The sequence below is a fragment of the Crotalus tigris genome, unplaced genomic scaffold (genome assembly GCF_016545835.1).
Source record: "Crotalus tigris isolate CLP2741 ecotype Arizona unplaced genomic scaffold, ASM1654583v1 scf7180000024337.5909745, whole genome shotgun sequence".
Taxonomy (NCBI): domain Eukaryota; kingdom Metazoa; phylum Chordata; class Lepidosauria; order Squamata; family Viperidae; genus Crotalus; species Crotalus tigris.
The window spans coordinates 5,646,757-5,665,046 of record NW_024100507.1 but is presented as its reverse complement, the minus strand read 5'-3'; the positions used below and the strand labels follow the sequence as shown (position 1 = coordinate 5,665,046).

The 18,290-nt window shown below is 38.5% G+C and overlaps 1 protein-coding gene across 3 annotated transcripts in view; it reads right to left on the bottom strand.

Annotated features, from left to right (window-relative positions):
• Positions 1-18,290, bottom strand: part of SLC66A2 (solute carrier family 66 member 2) — a 62,971-nt gene that overhangs the window by 17,636 nt on the left and 27,045 nt on the right. For 2 of the 3 annotated variants that reach the window (XM_039325380.1, XM_039325382.1), the window contains one exon: positions 11,661-11,877. In XM_039325380.1, the coding sequence (XP_039181314.1) occupies positions 11,661-11,877 (217 nt within the window). Of the gene's footprint in view, positions 1-8,193; positions 9,979-11,660; positions 11,878-18,290 lie in introns of those variants that run through there. The other variant, XM_039325383.1, reaches the window with a different exon arrangement.

Sequence of the window (18,290 nt, the reverse complement as noted above, 5' to 3'; positions counted from 1 at the left end):
AGCTTACAAATGTTCTTCTCTTGGGGAAAATGCTAGTGTGGTTAGCCACTGCCTTGCTTCCAGACTTTGTTTCTTCCTAATCTAGTCTATAGAGCAAATAGATAGATTGGATGGATGGATGGATGGATGGATGGATGGATGGATGGATGGACGGAGAGATGATTGATAGATGATGCATGCATGGATGGATAGCCCCAACCAATTAGTTGCTTATTCTGAGATCAGCTCAGAAATCACCAAGATCAGTGTTCAATATTCAACACTGTATAGTTAAGAAATATTAAGAAAAGTACATTAGCGACAAGAAACTTCACCCAAAAAACCCCCAGCGAAGATGTTAGCTAGTCCGGTAACAAAATGTTTGGGAGCTAACTAGCAAAATCGGAGGACAAATCTCTGCCTAAATCTACAATCCGAGCTACAAATATTCTCTACAATTAGGAAAAGTCTTACTAATACAACTGGTGAACAATGTAAATTCACTGCCTAATCAGGTGGCAGCACTTGGTCAACACTTTGTGAGACTGAAACCTAAGCAGAGTATGGTCTTTGAACAGGAAACGACCACAAAATATCATAGCTGCAGATTAGGCTCCGGAGTCAGAAAACATCCCAAAAGAAATCGATGACCAATCTCTGTGGCACTGGCATGAAAATGGCACATTTGTGACTTGTTCTTACCTTTCATGTGGAATTCAACTAAGTTCTTTGCTGTGTCAATTTCTGCGGCCAAAGTAATTTGTTGTACCTTTCAAATCATACTGCTCCAATGAAAGACGCACTGCTTCGAATCCTCAACAATGAATTGAATTACTGTATTCCCCTAATTAAAAGAAATTAAAAGATGCTTGCTCTTGGGGAGGAAAGCTATGGCAAATCTAGACAGCATACTAAAAAGCAGAGACATCACCCTGCCAACAAAAGTACGTATAGTCAAGGCCATGGTTTTCCCAGTTGCAATGTATGGCTGTGAAAGTTGGACCATAAGAAAGGCTGAGCGCCAAAGAATTGAGGCCTTTGAACTATGGTGCTGGAGGAGACTCTTGCGAGTCCCCTGGACTGAAAGGTGATCAAACCGGTCAGTCCTAGAGGAGATCAAACCTGACTGCTCTTTAGAAGGCCAGATCCTGAAGTTGAAACTCAAGTGTTTTGGCCACCTAATGAGAAGGAAGGACTCACCTAATGCTGGGAAAGATTGAGAGCAATAGAAAAAGGGGACGACAGAGAACGAGGTGGCTGGATGGAGTCACTGAAGCAGTAGGCATGAGCTTAAATGGACTCCAAAAGATGGTAGAGGGCAGGAAGGAGGAACGTTGTCCCTGGGCTCGCGATGGGTCAGACACAACTTCGCAATTAACAACAACAACATTCCCCTAATAACTTTACAGGAAGCTGAGTACTAAAGAACATGCATCCAGATAATCTCACACAACAAACAAGAATAGAATTTCCTTGCCCAATATGTAAATTGTAGTTTAAACAGTTTTAACATTAAATATTTTTTTCACTAAAATGAATTTAACTGACATTAAATGGAACCTGCTTTATTATGAAATTATGCTGTTTTTCTAAATCAGCTATGCACAGGACTATTTTTATATGACTTTATTCAGTAATGTCTTTGCCATACATGACAGTTTAAATGATCATAATGAGCAGGTTTGAATCTGCTCTAAAATTAAGGCCAGGAGGGAAAATGCATGAAATTAAAGAACCTAATGAGAATTTAAATGCAACCAAAAATTCAGGTAGGTATTGATGCAATCCATCTCCAAATTTCTAAATAGCAGTTTTATGGATAGAATACAGGTAGTCCTCAATTTACAACAGTTCTTTTAATGACCATTCAAAGTTACAATGGCACTGAAAAAGTCCGGAAAAAACGGACTTATGACCATTTTTCATACTTACGACCATTGCAGCATCCCCAAGGTCACGTGAACAAAATTCAGACACTTGGCAACTGGCTTATATTTACGACGGTTGCAGTGTCCTGGAATCATGTGATCACCTTTTGCGACCTTCTTACAAGCAGTGTCAACGGGAGAAGGCAGATTCATTTAACAATCGTGTCGCTAACTTAACAAATGCAGTGATTTCACTTAACAACTGTGGCAAGAAAGGTCGTAAAATGGGGCAAAAAAAATCTCTTAACAAATGTCTCACTTAGCAACAGAAATTTTGGGCTCCACTGTGGTTGTAAGTTGAGGACTACCTGTATTTTTTTAAAAAAATATATCTTTTTTTATTTTTTTTAAATCTGAGTCTGTCCAGTTTCACCTAAAAAAATGGAATTCCTGAATGAGCAGGTAACAGAGGCCAATCTTTTGAGGCCAACTCTGAGATCCCAGGGCAACGCTTAGGAGTTCTAAATTCAAAGCTCATTCCGGCATGCATGCCGATGCGCAACCCCTCGGAACAGGAATTTCTTATGTCACTTTGCAGCAATCCGTCTGGCGTGTCAGCCGCACTAATAATCTCAAGAACGAGCAAGATGTCCAGTCCCATCTATCAGAAAAATCAGTTAACTGGGACTGGGAAAGAAAGAAGAGCTCCAATGTTATTTTGGGAACTATGGTATGAAGCAGAAACTGTATCCCCAAGTAAAAGGATGACCTAATACAAGAAGTTTGTTTCAGCTAACTTTGGGACAGGGGCAGAGATATAATGCCTGACTCTTTAGCAACGTACCATAGAGAAAGATGATCCTGGGTCACATCCACAAAGCAAATACAGCATCATCTTAGAATGTGCTCATGGCTGGTAGACTTAGTTTTTAATAAAATTAAGGACAGATTCGTGTAACTGAAAGCCACCGAGAATCCCACAGACATCTGAGACAGCAGTTAAATACTTAAATCAGATTTAACAATGGGTGTCCGGTTTTTCCTTTTCAGGTTTTTGAAGCGTTCTTAAAATTAGCAGCTCTTCATGCTGGATGAAACCCACATGCTAGGGGCTCCCCAAGAGAAACCTTGTTTCAAGGATCATAAAGGCGGCAATAAGAATTCTAACTCTCAGTTGTGTTATTTGTCTCTCAGACACTGCAGATTTCCTACCCACACTGCTTTGAGTGCGCTATCAGAAATGGAAGCTATAGATAGGCAGATTTCCAGCTCCTTATGGACGAGAGGTGATAAAGACAGAAATGCTGTTTTTTCTTAAGGCGCTGCTACCATGACAATATTGCAAGCTATTCATTACTCAGCGCAGAAGTATTAGTTCAAACAGTTAAATCTTCAAACAGCAAAAGCAATGGCACTTTTGAATTAGGCCCATGACAAGTGGAAATGAAACACTGTACACTTAATTTGAGGCCATGCTGCACGTTAGGAAAAATGCATGAGTTGCGTATTTCAAATTTCAGAGACAATTTAGAATGCCAAAGGGGCAATAATCTACCATTTAATTAGAGATTAATCTTGTCTGGGGAACTATTTTAGGAATTGGAAGACCAAACCAAAACTCATAATTATCAACAGAGATTAATTTAATACTGTTGTCTTGCAAATCTCTCAAGAAAATGCAGCATATTAAGTTCTTCATTTCTTTTAACTGGGACATCATGTCAGTAGTTCATACTGTTATTTAATGATTCTAAGACCAGTCTAGGCAATTAAATATTAGATTTTAATCCATAGCAGTTGTTCAGAATCTGTCTTTCAAAGTATCGCTCATAAATATCTATCAAAGAGTACACAACATACAAACATCCAATCTTAAGAATTATATTTAAATATATAAAGGTATATTTTAAAAAATTGTTTAGAGTTTTTTTTGCAGAAGATAGAAGAAGTTCTATAGCATGGAAATTGGACAGTAGAAGAAAATTTATACTGATAAGAAGGATATGAAGAAATAAAACAGCCTGTCTCAGGAGAGGGTGGACTCTCCTTCCTCCAAGGATGTTTGTATGGAGCCAAGATGTCATCTATCATGATTGGTATAGTAGTAGTGACTAAATTAGTAGACCAGCGAAATGCCATGGACATAGTATACTTAGACTTCAGCAAGGCATTTGACAAAGTAGATTATAACCTACTTGTTGGTAAACTAGAAAAATGTGGGGTAGACAGCATCACCACTAGATGGATTTGTAACTGGCTGACAAACCGTACTCAATGAGTAGTCCTCAATGGTACTACATCCACATGGAGAGAAGTAAGCAGTGGGATACCACAAGACTCTGACTTAGGCCCAGTACTCTTCAATATCTTCATTAATGACTTAGATGAGGGAATAGAAGGGGAACTCATCAAATTTGCAGGTGATATAAGCTGGCAGGAATAGCCAACACCCTAGATCAGTGGTTCTCAACCTCAAACCATAGACTTTCTTGAATAGAGTTTAATTCTATTGGCTTTGAAAAGCCAATAGGAATTGTCCAGGCTGTCTCTGCCCTGCTGAGCCCGCCAAAAGTCCCATTCTGCAAACAGTGCTGCAAGTTGTCTGCAGCAAAGGCGAGCTGTCTGGAAGGTTCCACCCCTCCCTGCTGAGCAACTACTAAAAATGTAAGTAAAAGAGGGTCAGGGGTGGGAGGTGGGAGGCCGGTGGGCATAGGGAGGGTTGCTGGCGTGTGTGGGGCCTGGTGGGTGCCTTACCTCCCTTGGGCTGGGCCAGCTGGTGGCCCAGCCGGTGGTTGGCCTGCACCGTCGCTGCCGCTTGCCAGCTATGCCTCGGCCGGCGCAGGGGGGCGGCACCATGCATGTGTGGCACTCCTGGGCAGGGAAAGTCCTCGACTTAAGACCGGTTGGGTAATCCTCGACTTACAAACGGTTGGGGGGTCGCAGCATTAAAAAGGTTGAGAACCACTGCCCTAGATGATAGGATCAAGATCCAGATGGATCTTGACAGACTTGAACACTGGGTCCTATCTAACAAAATGAAATTCAATGTAGAAAAAATGAAGTCTTACTCTTAGGCAAGAAAAACCAAAAGTACACATATAGATTGGGTGAAGCCAGGCTTAATAGCAGTAACTGTGAAAGGGATCTTGGAGTCTTAGTGGATAATCAATTAAATATGAACTAACAGTGTGTGGTGGCGGCCAAAAAAGCCAATTGCATTAACAGAGGGATTTAATCAAGATCATATGAGGTACTAATACCATTCTATAAAGCCTTAGTAAGACCACACCTAGAATATTGTGACTAGTTTTGGTCACCACACTATAAAAAAGATGTTGAGACTCTAGAAAAAGTGCAGAGAAGAGCAACAAAGATGATTAGGAGACTGGAGGCTAAAACATATGAAGAACGGTTACAGGAACTGGGCATGGCTGGTCTAATGAAGAGAAGGACCAGGGGAGATATGATAGCAGTGTTCCAATATTTGAGGGGGTCTCGCAGAGAGGTCAATCTATTTTCCAAAGAACCTGAAGGCCAGACAAGAAATAATGAATGGGAACTGACCAAGAAGAGATTTAACCTAGAAATGAGAAATTTTCTGACAATGAGAACAATAAACCAATGGAACAGCTTGCCTTCAGGAGTTGTAGGAGCTTCATCACTGGAAGCTTTCAAGAAGAGACTGGACTGACATCTGTCAGAAATGGTGTAGGGTTTCCTGCTTGGGTGAGGGGTTGGATTAGATCGGTGGTTCTCAACGTTTGTGTGACGGTGACCCCTGTCACACAAACGTTATGCGCATGCGCGGCGGCGCGCACATGGGGGGCACCGCCCCATGCGCGGCATGCATGCGCGGCGGCGCCCCCATGCACGGCACGCATGCGCGGTGGCGCCCCGAGGGGAGAAAATGGTGGATCGCCGCCCTTGGCGACCCCCGAAAAATGGTCAATCGACCCCAAATGGGGTCGCGACCCATAGGTTGAGAACCGCTGGATTAGATGATTTACAAGGTCCCTTCCAACTCTTATTCTATTCTATTCTAGTTTCCTGCACTGAGCAGAGGGTTCAATTAGATTATCTCTAAGGTCCCTTCTGGATCCCATCACCTCCAAGTATAACTTAACTACTGACAATAATCTGAATCAGGTATTTTAAAATGCAGTAATATCCTTCCTTAATCTAAGTAGCCAAATTTGGCATATTACACATAAGGGGCATCTAAAACCCAATAAATGGAATTCTTTCCCAATTTTTTATTGGCCATTGATAACAAACTGCTTCCACTCAGTTCTCTGTAATACTAAATCCCATGTAATGGTTACCAATATAATGATAAAGTGTAAGCAATAACTTCTTTGGTGGAAGTGCAAGCCATATGTTCACTTTGACCAATGGTCAACAAAGAAAATATTTTTTAAGGGTGCATTTATGAAGGCAGGAAGGATCTCCAAAAAGAGAGGGAGGAAGGAAGGAAGGAAGCTTCAAAACTGAATTTTTCTTCCTACCAAACTTTCCTACTACCAAAATCTTTCTTACACATGACTCATCTGCTTCTGTATGGCATCCGTTGAACAGTTGAAGTCCATTCAACAGCATTAGCATAATATTTACTGGGAGAGGGGTTTGCACACTTTTCCAGTTCTTTTAAATAACATGGCTGAAGTGGTTAAAAAATCCTTCATCTTGCATTAACCATTGTACTCTGCAAATTATATAGTTCAGCTATTATTTTTATTACATGTAGGTTTTCACGTTGAAGAATCTACTAATATAAGCTGAACACATTTTTAAGAGTATTAGAACAATATTTACTAAGTAGCAGAAAGGTTATCTGTATGCAAACGGACCCCAGTGATATGAAAAATAAAGGCTCACCTTAAGCAGTGTCTAAATCAGAGGCTCATTGCATTTATAAATTGCTAATTTTCTTTCTCTGCTTGTTCAATCATTATTTTTAAATATTTAAAAAAGGAAATCAGTTTACTGATAGTATGTGAAGTTTTAATATGCTGTCTCACCTTGCAAGGATCAAGTTTATTCTGTATGCCTACATCAAAAGCTTAGATTTATTCACTGAATCAAATCCCATATCAGAATTGCTTTTATAGAGAAATTTGCCGGATTCCACACCGACAGCCAATTATCCATAGACTCAACAAATAATTGCTTGAGGTGCGGCATTATAATGCTCAAAAAAGAACTCTTATTCCAAATGCTTTCCTATGTGCTGTAGTCAAACAATGCTCCTGGGCTGACAATGATTTGGCTCACCAGGTTCTCATTTGAGGCAACCTGGTGTTACCCTAATTAAAAAGTCAGAAGAAAGAAATAGTTGCAGCCATACTGACCAAAGTCATTCAGGTCAAGGTGGTAGACAAGGGAGCTGTAGAGAGGCTATAAAATAAGGACAGGTAGATGACAGAGGCCAATATTGAAAGCATGGGATTTACCAAATAAGCATGAAGGTGATGAAAAGGTTGATGGCAGAAAAGGCAAAACGCTGGTTCAAAGCATAGTCAAAATTGTGGAAGCTGATGAGCTATATTGGTAACAAAAAACACAGGAGGAGGGAAGTAGTAGTAGTAGTAGTAGTAGTAGTAGTAATAATAATAATAATAATAATAATAATAATACGACGATATCTGTAATACCATCAAACATTCACATCTGCCTATCCCAAGTCCTGGGTAAGGACTCGATAGGTAGACAAAATGCCAAATCCAGTCTGAACATCTGGCTGACTGTGCGATGATCCGTAATAATAATAATAATAATAATAATAATAATAATAATAATAATAATAATAATAATAATAATAATAAAAGTTGGAAGGGACTCTGGAGGTCACCGAGTCCAACCCCCTGCTCAGGCAGGAAACCCTACACCAGTGGTTCTCAACCTGTGGGTCAGGACCCCATTTGGGATCGAACGACCATTTCACGGGGGTCGCCAAACAACGCAGTCTGCCATTTTTTCCCCCTTTTCCTTAGCTGTGCTACTCCCTTTTATTCTATTGGCTTTTGAAAGCCAATAGAATAGACTCTCTTGAATAGAGTCTAATTCTATTGGCTTTCAAAAGCCAATAGGAATTGTCCAGGCTGTCTCTGCCCTGCTGAGCCCGCCAAAAGTCCCATTCTGCAAACGGTGCTGCACCAGTTGAGTAGTCCTCGACTTACGACCGGTTGAGTAGTCCTTGACTTACGACCGGTTGGGGGGGGTCACGGCATTAAAAAGGTTGAGAACAACTGCCCTACACCATTTCGGACAAATGGCTGTCCAGTCTCTTCTTAAAAACTTCCAGTGTTGGAGCTTTTTAAGAAGAGACTAGACAGATTTGTCTGAAATGGTATAGGGTTTCCTGTAAAATAAAGTTAGAGGAGACATTCAGCCTTGGGAGAAATGGAGTTTAAATGCTGACTGTCACAATATGAGAACTACAGCAGCTACACAATCCTGGAAGAGAGTACAGTGTTTATTTACTGTGTTCCCCCAAGGTAATCCAAAGAAACTTTTTGTCTTTGGATCCAAAGGGTTGAACAGCTCTAATGTTAACATCAAAGAAGTCTGAAATGACATACTTATTTCCAGATTCTACAAATCAGATGCTATAGGCCTCATTAATTCAAAATTTAACTCTCATTTAAATTAAATGTTCTTTTATAGTAAGAAATGATGGCTGACATACTAGACTCTTCACCAGAAAGAACTTAAGTAATTACTTCTTTGATGTTGCTAATGTGTCATTTTGAGAGATTGAGCATTTAGTAGCCAAAGAGTTGAATGACCACAGTTTATTATCAGTGTATAGCAAAACCTGTTTTGCTTAACATATCTTCAGAAAAAAAGTATGAATTATTTTAAAGATGTTATATTTGAGTTGACCTACCTAGCTTCTTTGATCTATACCACAGAAAACAACGGCCATGCCATTACTATTTGTAACACATTTCACAAATGTATGCTCCTATCATAAGTGTCATATATTCTCTGGCAGCTGTGAAAAAGGGAATTAACATATGGTGGAAAATTCTCAGCAAAATACCAAGCTCTTATGGTTTAAATTCTTGCTATAGTCAATCACTAATTGTATTTTTTTTAAAAAATCCTTATGATATCCTTTTATAAAATTCTTAGCATTTGGGAATATTCTTTTCTAAACTCTTTAAGAATGCTATTAATAGAATAATCCTGTAAGGTAGGTGAGATGGAGAGAAAGTCCCAACAGTCTAACCCAGTGGTGTCGAACTGCCAGGCCACAGGCCGCATGCATCATGGCGAAACCGCACCCACCCCATTACCAACAATGGAAAAAAAATCACAATACGTCGCAACGTGTCATGTGACATTGCGAGTTTGACACCCCTGGTCTAACCCAACCGTCTTGCGGCTTTGTCCCGAACTGATAAAAGTAACAAGAACGGTTGTAGTCCACAGATGTCAACCCTTTAAGATAAAATAAACTCCAGAGATTTTTGAAGTAAACAGTGAAACCTATTTAATGGGATTGCTAAAGAAAACTCTCTCCACCCCACTAGGGTTGATGAATTTATTTTAAATAAATAGATTTAAAATAGAACTCTCCACTACAAAAAGGCTGATGCGACAATGCTCTACAGTTGATACACTGTATACATACCATTCTTAATTCTAGAAGGCATGCCATTTAGAATAGAAATTTTATATCCTTATATTGTATTGCTATTTAAAAAAAACAAGCTAGTACAGGAAGAATTCTACCTTTCTTTTAAATAACAGCAGATCTGGAGAGAAAAAATTGCATTAATTCAGTTCCCAATATATCATTAAGAAAGAGAAAGCAACAGAATTCATGAAAGGCATAATTAAGATAGGATTGCAGAGGGCAAGCAGGTCTGGCATCAACACAATAAGACTAAGGGCTGACAGTAAAAGACTTTACTGCTCCCAGATGCTAAGTAGATTAAAAACAAGCATTCAGAAAGAAATTGTGCAGCTCACTCAGAGCTAAGAGCTCTGCCAAATTCATAGAGTGCCTCAGGCTTCCATCCATGAGGGAGGAAAGAGAGCTGAGCCCCAGAGCATCACTTCAAAAGTTTTTCTCTGATTGGAAAAATCGAAATGGCAAAAAAAAAAAAAGGTTCCAAATGAGAGCCTGAAAAAAAAGAGAGCACTTTCAATGAAATTCTTCTTAGAAGTTAATCCAATTCTATTCATAGCAGACAATTATAAAGCACTTCTGTGCATACAAGGGTAACACACCTTACAGCCTCAAAAAAAAAAAAAAAAGTCAGAAAGTTGAAATAGAGACATAGGTCAATTTGGCTTTTTTAGAAGCTATCAGTTGTAAGAAAGCAATGCATAGCCAGCATATATCAAGGGCAATGGCCGTTAAGAAGCAGGGCATGCATTCAGTAGGAGATTTCACTAAATTGCAACTTGACTTTGAAAATGGAATTTATCAGCATTTTATGACACCAAGAGCAGAAGTAACTCTGTGGAAAGACAGAATACTAGCTATGGTGAATTCATTAAAGGCAAGCTCCATAATGGGCATAAGTCAATGACTATCTGTATATGCTAAATCTAGGGCAGGGGTAGGCAACCTTGGCTCTTTTATGACTCGTGGACTTCAACTCCCAAAATTCCTGAGCCATCTGGGAGCTGAAGTCCATGAGTCATAAAAGAGCCAAGGTTGCCTACCCCTGAATTCCAGGGCATAAAAAGGTAGAGGAGAACCTGGAGCGCTATGGTCCATGGGGTCATGATACGACTTAGCGACCAAACAGCAACAAGGGTAAAATGTATTCAACCAGCCTAATGATAATATTTGTTAGCATATTAGGTCTACCTATATTTTGAAAGTTATTTAGAGGTGCTTTGGAACCTGGATAAATACAGCCCTATCTGAAGCCACTTGGCATAATTAAATGAATAACAGAGAATCAGTGCATTCACATGAAATCTGAAGTGGCTTTCCTCTATTTTTTTTCAAAATGTGCAGGGCAAAGTCATAATTTTTATAATGTGTCAATCAGTCTATATATAGATTCCCCAGCCTAGAGTATAAGCCAATAAATCAAACAATGCTTATTTAAAAATGAAGGGGGGAGGAAGCTCAGGTGATTGTGATGCATCATTACATTCAAGTTTGTAGAACAAACAAAGACAGTATATTTCCTAGTTTGGGAATTTTTTTCAAGGTTGTATACGCTACATATAATTACACTGACACACACACTGTTCTAATATTACATTTTTCTGAATCTTCCTTGCCTCCCAATTTCAGTCTTGCCATTTTTGCTTTGCAAAAGGAGCTTTTTACAATTTTCTACCACCAATATTCCCACAATATTAGAGCTAAGGCAGAATTATGAACATACCATATATACTTGTAGATAAGGCAAGGATTTTAGGTTCCAAATTCTAGCAATTGGAAATTGGAATTGCTTTATCTATGGATGGGCTTATCTACAAGTATGTGGTAATGCTTTTTTTAAAATATCCAAAAATACTTGCAAATAAACCAACCCAGGGTTAAGCTGACTCTTTAATTTTAAACCAAAATACCACAAAAAGTGCATCACCTATGACTAATTTAGTTATAAAAAATATAAAAAGGAAAATTTTGAGGGTCAGCTTATCTGCATGTCACTATTTTCAGGGTATCTAGGCTACAAATTTGACGGTTTGCTTAGCAGCAGAGGGGTTAATAAGCATATATGGTATTTTTATGTTGCTGTTTTTAATTGACGAAATTCTGGGGCTGTCACTTATGAAAAGAAAACAACCACATTTCAAGAATGCAGAAATTATGGTACATGCATACAATCTTACCTCATTCCTTCAGTTGACCTATTCTGATAATTACGGTAGAGCTGCGGGATACCCACCATGGCTTCAATGAAAACAGCAAGGAAACCCAGGGTTTCAACAAAGATAATGGAGTCAAGGGAAAGGTAAGTGATGCATCCTGTTACCCCAGTGAAAGCCAGAACGCACTGCACATAATCTGCAAACTTGTTCCAGTGCCAGAAAGAGTTCAAGTCAAAATCTGAAAAACAATGTTTATAAATAAATGAAAATCAAAATGGACTGCTTTGCCAATTCAATGCCACTTGCACTTCCAAACATGAGAGGAAGACAGGATTATTTGGAAAGTATAAGGAAACTGTCATTAAAAAACTATCATTAAATAAACTGAGGCGGTAACTTATACAATTAGATCACTGATAAATCATAAGGTTATAACAATAGGGAGAGAGGATGGTGTGGAAAAATAAATGTATAATGCAACTCAAACTGAAAACTGCCTTCGTGAAATATTGTAGGGCAAGCAGTTACATAAACCATGATCAGGAATATCATTTGTGCAAAGTCTGAAGTTGTGGAGGGAGGGAAATAGACAACATTTGTCCTCCCGACAATGGTTGTCTCACAAAAGCCAAGTTTTATAAGAATCCAAAGCCATCCATTCAGAGAACAATAAAGAACAAGAAAATAGATTCAGAAGTCATGTTAAAAAAGTACTAGGATCCAATGGCTATGGTTGTGCATCAAAGCACACAACTTCCATCAAAAGATTTTCACAGGATTCGGAGATTTTCAGGGTTGATTCTTCCCTATTGATTATTTTGTCAAGAAGAAAAATATATTCACCCTGTCCTGAGAATATTCATCCCTTTTCTGGGGCTGGGACTTGGGTCACTGTACAAATTAGTATCTATCAATTAAATGGGAAATCTTCGCTCCCAGCGATGGGAGGCCTCACACTTTCTTCAGCCATTAAATTATCAGTCGAGAAGGATGGGAGCTATAGCCTTAGGCATTGAAGGTTTGGTATAATTTACTGCAACAAGGGTTGATTCTCTAGGGCAGGGGTAGGCAACCTTGGCTCTTTTATGATTCGTGGACTTCAACTCCCAGAAGGAATTCTGGGAGTTGAAGTCCACGAGTCATAAAAGAGCCAAGGTTGCCTACCCCTACTCTAGGGTAAAGGAAAAGCAAAAACATGTTGAAAACATTGCTTTTCTAGGGCCTCGTGATGACAGACAGACAGACAGACAGACAGACAGATAGATAGATATTGTGACTTCTTTCTTCTAATCTCCTGGGATCAGAGCAGGTGGCTGCACCTAACAGTCTTTCCCGATTCCTAGGAAAACTAAGTAGAGATGGACTGGGTTGGAATTTGAATGGGAGAACCCAAGCAAATCCCAGCCTTGTTTTAAAAAAAAAAAAAATCACAGAAAATGTAAAGATAAATTGCTTCCACATGGTGGCCAAGGAAAAACAAGGATGTATCTATCAGTCAAAGTTAACTTTTAGGCATTATCAGAAGGCAGCAAAATTGTGTGACTTTTTTATAGCAATCCTGACATTCTCTTGCTTGCATCTGCTGCAGCAATAAAAAACATTCTTCGCCATTGCAAGCCATCTTATTTGCCAGATAAAGATAGGAAAGCTTTACTTTACTGCAAATTCCATCTCCCAACCAAAATAACTGGGACATAAAACAATTCTCTGAGAACATTAAAAATAGAAATAATTTATTATCCCTTCTCTATAAGTACTGCCTAGCTGAGATTAATTGTATTTCAGCTATAATGAAAGCCTCACCCCATAACAGACTGGTCCACAACTGTTAGCTGAGAGCAATAAGCCATACTCCGGTGTGTTTGCAAGATAAAACCGAGCCTGATAGATCTGAGGGAGGATCTGCTTAATTCTGTCAATAATGTATGAGAGCAGTATTCAACTTGCACAAAATAGTCCTGTACTTGTGCTTCTCCCAAAAGGAATTTATTCTAATGAAGATGAAGACCAATCATTACATATTTTTAAAGAGAACAGGAGATATTGAAATCCTATCCCCCAAACACTACATTTAATCAATGATTAACATTGCTCTTTGTTTCTTATTCAGACAGAAGAGATGATGAATCTAGTCTCCCAGAGATAAATGGCAAGAGGATGAATATGTATAGAATCGTTTTTCAATTTATAGAATCGTTTTTCAATTCACCACACCTAAACAATGTAGTATGTTATCAAGCCTTTATGCTCTGAGGGATGCTTTCATTAAAAGGATTTGCTTATTCAAATAGGACTCCTTTAGAAAATAAGGGGAACCTTAATTTAAATATGAATTATCTCCATAATATGAAGTTCAGATTAAGGGAACAATCTTCACTATTTAGTAATTTAGTTCATTCAACTGGGAATAACAGTTCTTCGGGTAACTGCAGAAATTAAATCTATCTGTCTGTCTAAAATGTATCAGAACTCTCTCTCTCTCTCTCTCTCTCTCTCTCTCTCTCACACACACACACACACACACACACACACACACACACGCCATAACAAAGTTGATATCAAGATAGGAATAAGGGTGATTTCTTCTGATATTTTTAAATGGCAATGAGAAAGCAAAATTCAATTACTTTATCAGGGTCTAACTTTTCCATCTACATCTAAGCCATAAAATGTGATTAAATTAAGCTAGATAAGGTTAAATTAGGACTCCTATGATAAAACTGAAATTTTGTTACATCTACCCCACTGAAGATTTTAAGCTCTAAGAGATTAGTAGAAAAGTCAAGGACATCAAATTAGGATACAGGAAATCATTTTTCTAGCTCAGCGGTGTCAAACTTGGGCTGGATGCGTCATGCCAAAACCGCACCCGCCCCATTGCCAGCAATGGAAAAAAAGTCACACTATGTTGCAACATGTCACGTGACATTGCAAGTTTGACATCCCTATTCTAGGTTATCCCCCTCCCCCCACAAAATTCTTAAGCACTGTTTGAATTTTCACAACTAGAATTAATATATTATTCACATATAAATAAGACGGGTCTTTATTTTTTGTTTGAAAGCCATAAAAAAGACTCTGTCATGTTTTTTGTCTTTAAGAGACATAGGATCACTCAGCTGGAAATGGATAATATCCATCTGAAAGATGATCAAATGTGGTTTCTTTCTGAAAAAAATATTTTCTCTCACCGTTCTATAATTAGCAAGTGTAACTGTCATTTTAAAATGAAAACTGAAAGAATGGAAATCTGAAGAAAAAATTAAGTTAGAAATTATGACATCTTTCCTAACAGTAAATTCAGATAGTTTTGTCAAGTAAGAAATTTTCAGTGACCATTTCCCCCTCGGAAAACTAAAGCCCTGAATGATATCTTACGTTAAACAAAACTTTAAACCTTTTTATAAGTTAGCTTCTTACATCAAATATTAATATGAGATTTTAAAGTAGAGATTAGGAAAAGATATACAGTTATCTAAGAGCTTAACCATGAACAATTTGCACTATTTATCTATTGTTACTAATGATGCAAGTCTAATGCAGCTGCTCTGGTTTTCATCTTTTTCAGCTCTTATATAAAAAGAAGAATTTAGTATTAAGCTAGATACACCCATGGAATGATCAATTGGTTGAGTAAAGATTATGTATGTGTTCCCATTTTTACAGCAGAAAAGGTAATTTCATCAGACTTTAGTTATCTGTCCAAACGGCAGTGTTCAAGCCTGTGTGTGGAGGGAATTCAATTACCAAATTGGAGAAGGGATCAAAAGATAATTAAATGTAGTAGTACTACAGCAAAGACATATTCAATTTTTTTTGACAGATTTACATGATTAGCATTTTATTTTTATATATCTCATCTTCATGGAGGAACATGTTTCTTTAGCAAAGGAATAAAGGAATAAAATTGTGGCTAGAAATAACAATAAAATCAACAATCTTTAAAAACAATCGTAAAAATATTTCAATAAAAAACAATATAAATCTGAAAGTCTAATTTTGGGATATTTGTTTTCCTATTAATGCTGAGGTAAACAGACATGTTTTCCTCTGCTGCCTAAAAAAAGATGGGGGGCAGCTGGGAATGGGGAAGATGGGGGGGTTCTTGAGAATCAATTCCATAATAAGTGTGATACTATTGAGAGGTTCCAACAACCACTCTGTGAGTTAAACTAGGGGTCTCCAAACTTGGCAATTTTAAAACTTGTAGACTTCAATTCCCAGAATTCCTCAGCCAGTAGAAGTTCACATATGTCTTAAAATTTCCAAGTTTGGAGATCCCTGAACTAAACCAACCTGCAGGAAATAGCAAGGGCTCCCCAGCCAATTTTAACGCAAGAGCTGAATGGCACTAGGTGCATCAGTTTTTCAAATATTAAGCTTCTAAACCTTATTTAATTTGCAGGAAACATTTTTTCAATCGTCTTCCAACAATTTACAAAACAAAACAAAAATCCATCTTATACGCATACTTTCTACAGAAATATCAAAGTCCCAACTCAGTCCACTATATGTTCCTCTACAATTCCCAAACATGATAGCCACAACATGGCCACAACCACAACATGACATCCCAGAGATTCCCTGCCCCCTTCACTTAATTTTGAAGAAACTTTTAATTTTCAAACTAGCATGCTGAAAGCAGATTTCTGCCCTATTCATATTGTTTTCATATCATGCGAAGAACTACTTCTCTGAAGAAATTACAATGCTGGGAAAGGCAGAAAGAAATAGAGGATGACCAGATGTAAGGTGGATGGATTCAATTACAACAGTGATAGGTACCGCATTGGAAAACTGGAAGGACCAGCTTGGAGAACAGAAAATCCTGAATAAAATCTAGCAATGATTGCCAAGAGTCAACATGGAGCTTGATGACACCAAATCAATCAATATTATCATTTCTACAAATTCCTCTGGACTTCATACAGAAAATCCTCAGAAAACAAAATAAAGCCACTGAGGCTTTTCACTTATTGTTTTGCAAAAGCTTTTGTGGCTCTGCTGGGAAGAGAACATATGGCCCAAACCATAGAAAAATACTGATGTATACCTAAACATAATGCAACAGAAGGAATCAAAGAAAAACATTTATGAATGTCTATGAATGAATAGAAAATTTTACAACTTAGAAGGAACTTTTATTTTCTATCTTTTTTTTCCATTTTCACAGCTGGAGAGGTAGTTTGGTGTAATGGTGATGGCCTAGGAAGCAGGATATTACAGGTAGTCACAGGTAGTGACTGCTCGAAGTTACAACAGCACGGAAAACAGTGACATATAGCCAGTGGTGGGATTCAAATATGTGAACAACCAGTTCTCTGTGTAGATGCCGCTTCCGGAAGTCCATTCTGGGCATGGGCAACAAAAATTTAGCTACTGGTTCGGCCGAAGTGGTGCAAACTGGCTGAATCCCACCACTGCGTATGGTTGTTTTTGACACAACTGTTGCAGCATTCCAAGAGTCACATGACCAAAATTCAGGTGCTTGGCAATTGGCATGTATCTGTAATGGCTGCACTATTCCGGGATCATGTGATCATCATTTGTAGCCTTGCCATCAGGCTTCTTGCAAGCAAAGTCAATGGCGGAAGCCAGATTTGTTTAATGACCGCATGACTGACTTAACAAATGCAGCAATTCGTTTAACAACTGTGGCAAAAGGTGATAAAATGAGGCACAACTCACTTAAGAACTGCCTTCCTTATTAACAGAAATTTTGGGCTCAACTGTGGTTGTAAGTCAAGATTACCTTTATTGGTTCTAGGCCTCCCTTAAGATTGAAAACCAGTTGGGTGACTTTGGGCCAGTAACTGAAATTATACTTTACTAGCAACAGAAACATTAATTAATTAATTAATTAATTAATTAATTAATTAATGTTTAGACGCCATTCCTATTTTGACCCTTAAATTATATCTATCGTGGTACCTTAAACTAATAGTAAGATCCATTTCAGCACCTTTCACACATATTTACCAATATATAACATTACATAGCTAATTTTGCATTATTATTTTTTTTATCAGAGGTTGCCAACCTTTTTGGCACCAGAGATAGGTTTTGTGGAAGACACTTTTTCCATGGACTGGAGAAGGGAAGAGGAGCATATAATCTAGACCAGTGGTTCTCAACCTTTCTAATGCCATGACCCCATAATACAGTTCCCCATGTTGTGGTGACCCCCAACCACTTATATATCACTGGGTGCCAGGGGCGTGGCCAAAGGGGAAAAAAATGGCGGACAGCCTTGTTTGGCAACCCCCGTGAAATGGTCGTTCGACCCCAAATGGGGTCCCGACCCACAGGTTGAGAACCACTGATCTAGACCCTTGCATGCACAGTTTTGCTCACCTGCCGCTCATCTTCAGCTGCATGGCCTGCTTCCTAACTGGCCCATGGCCTAGACTTTGGGACCCCCCTGATTTACATTATTTAGGAGTTTAATAAATTGCTGCCATCCAGATCTCTCCCTATGAATTTGAGTTTTGAATTATTTAACATTCTTTTCGTACTAAGTACCAGGGGTAATGCTTGGACGATAGCCAGAGGTATAAATAATATGTGTAATAATTTTCAACTGCTCTATTTGTGTCCAAAATCTGCTCCGGAAGGTTGGGAGATCCTTTAGGACAGGTATGGGGATGCACG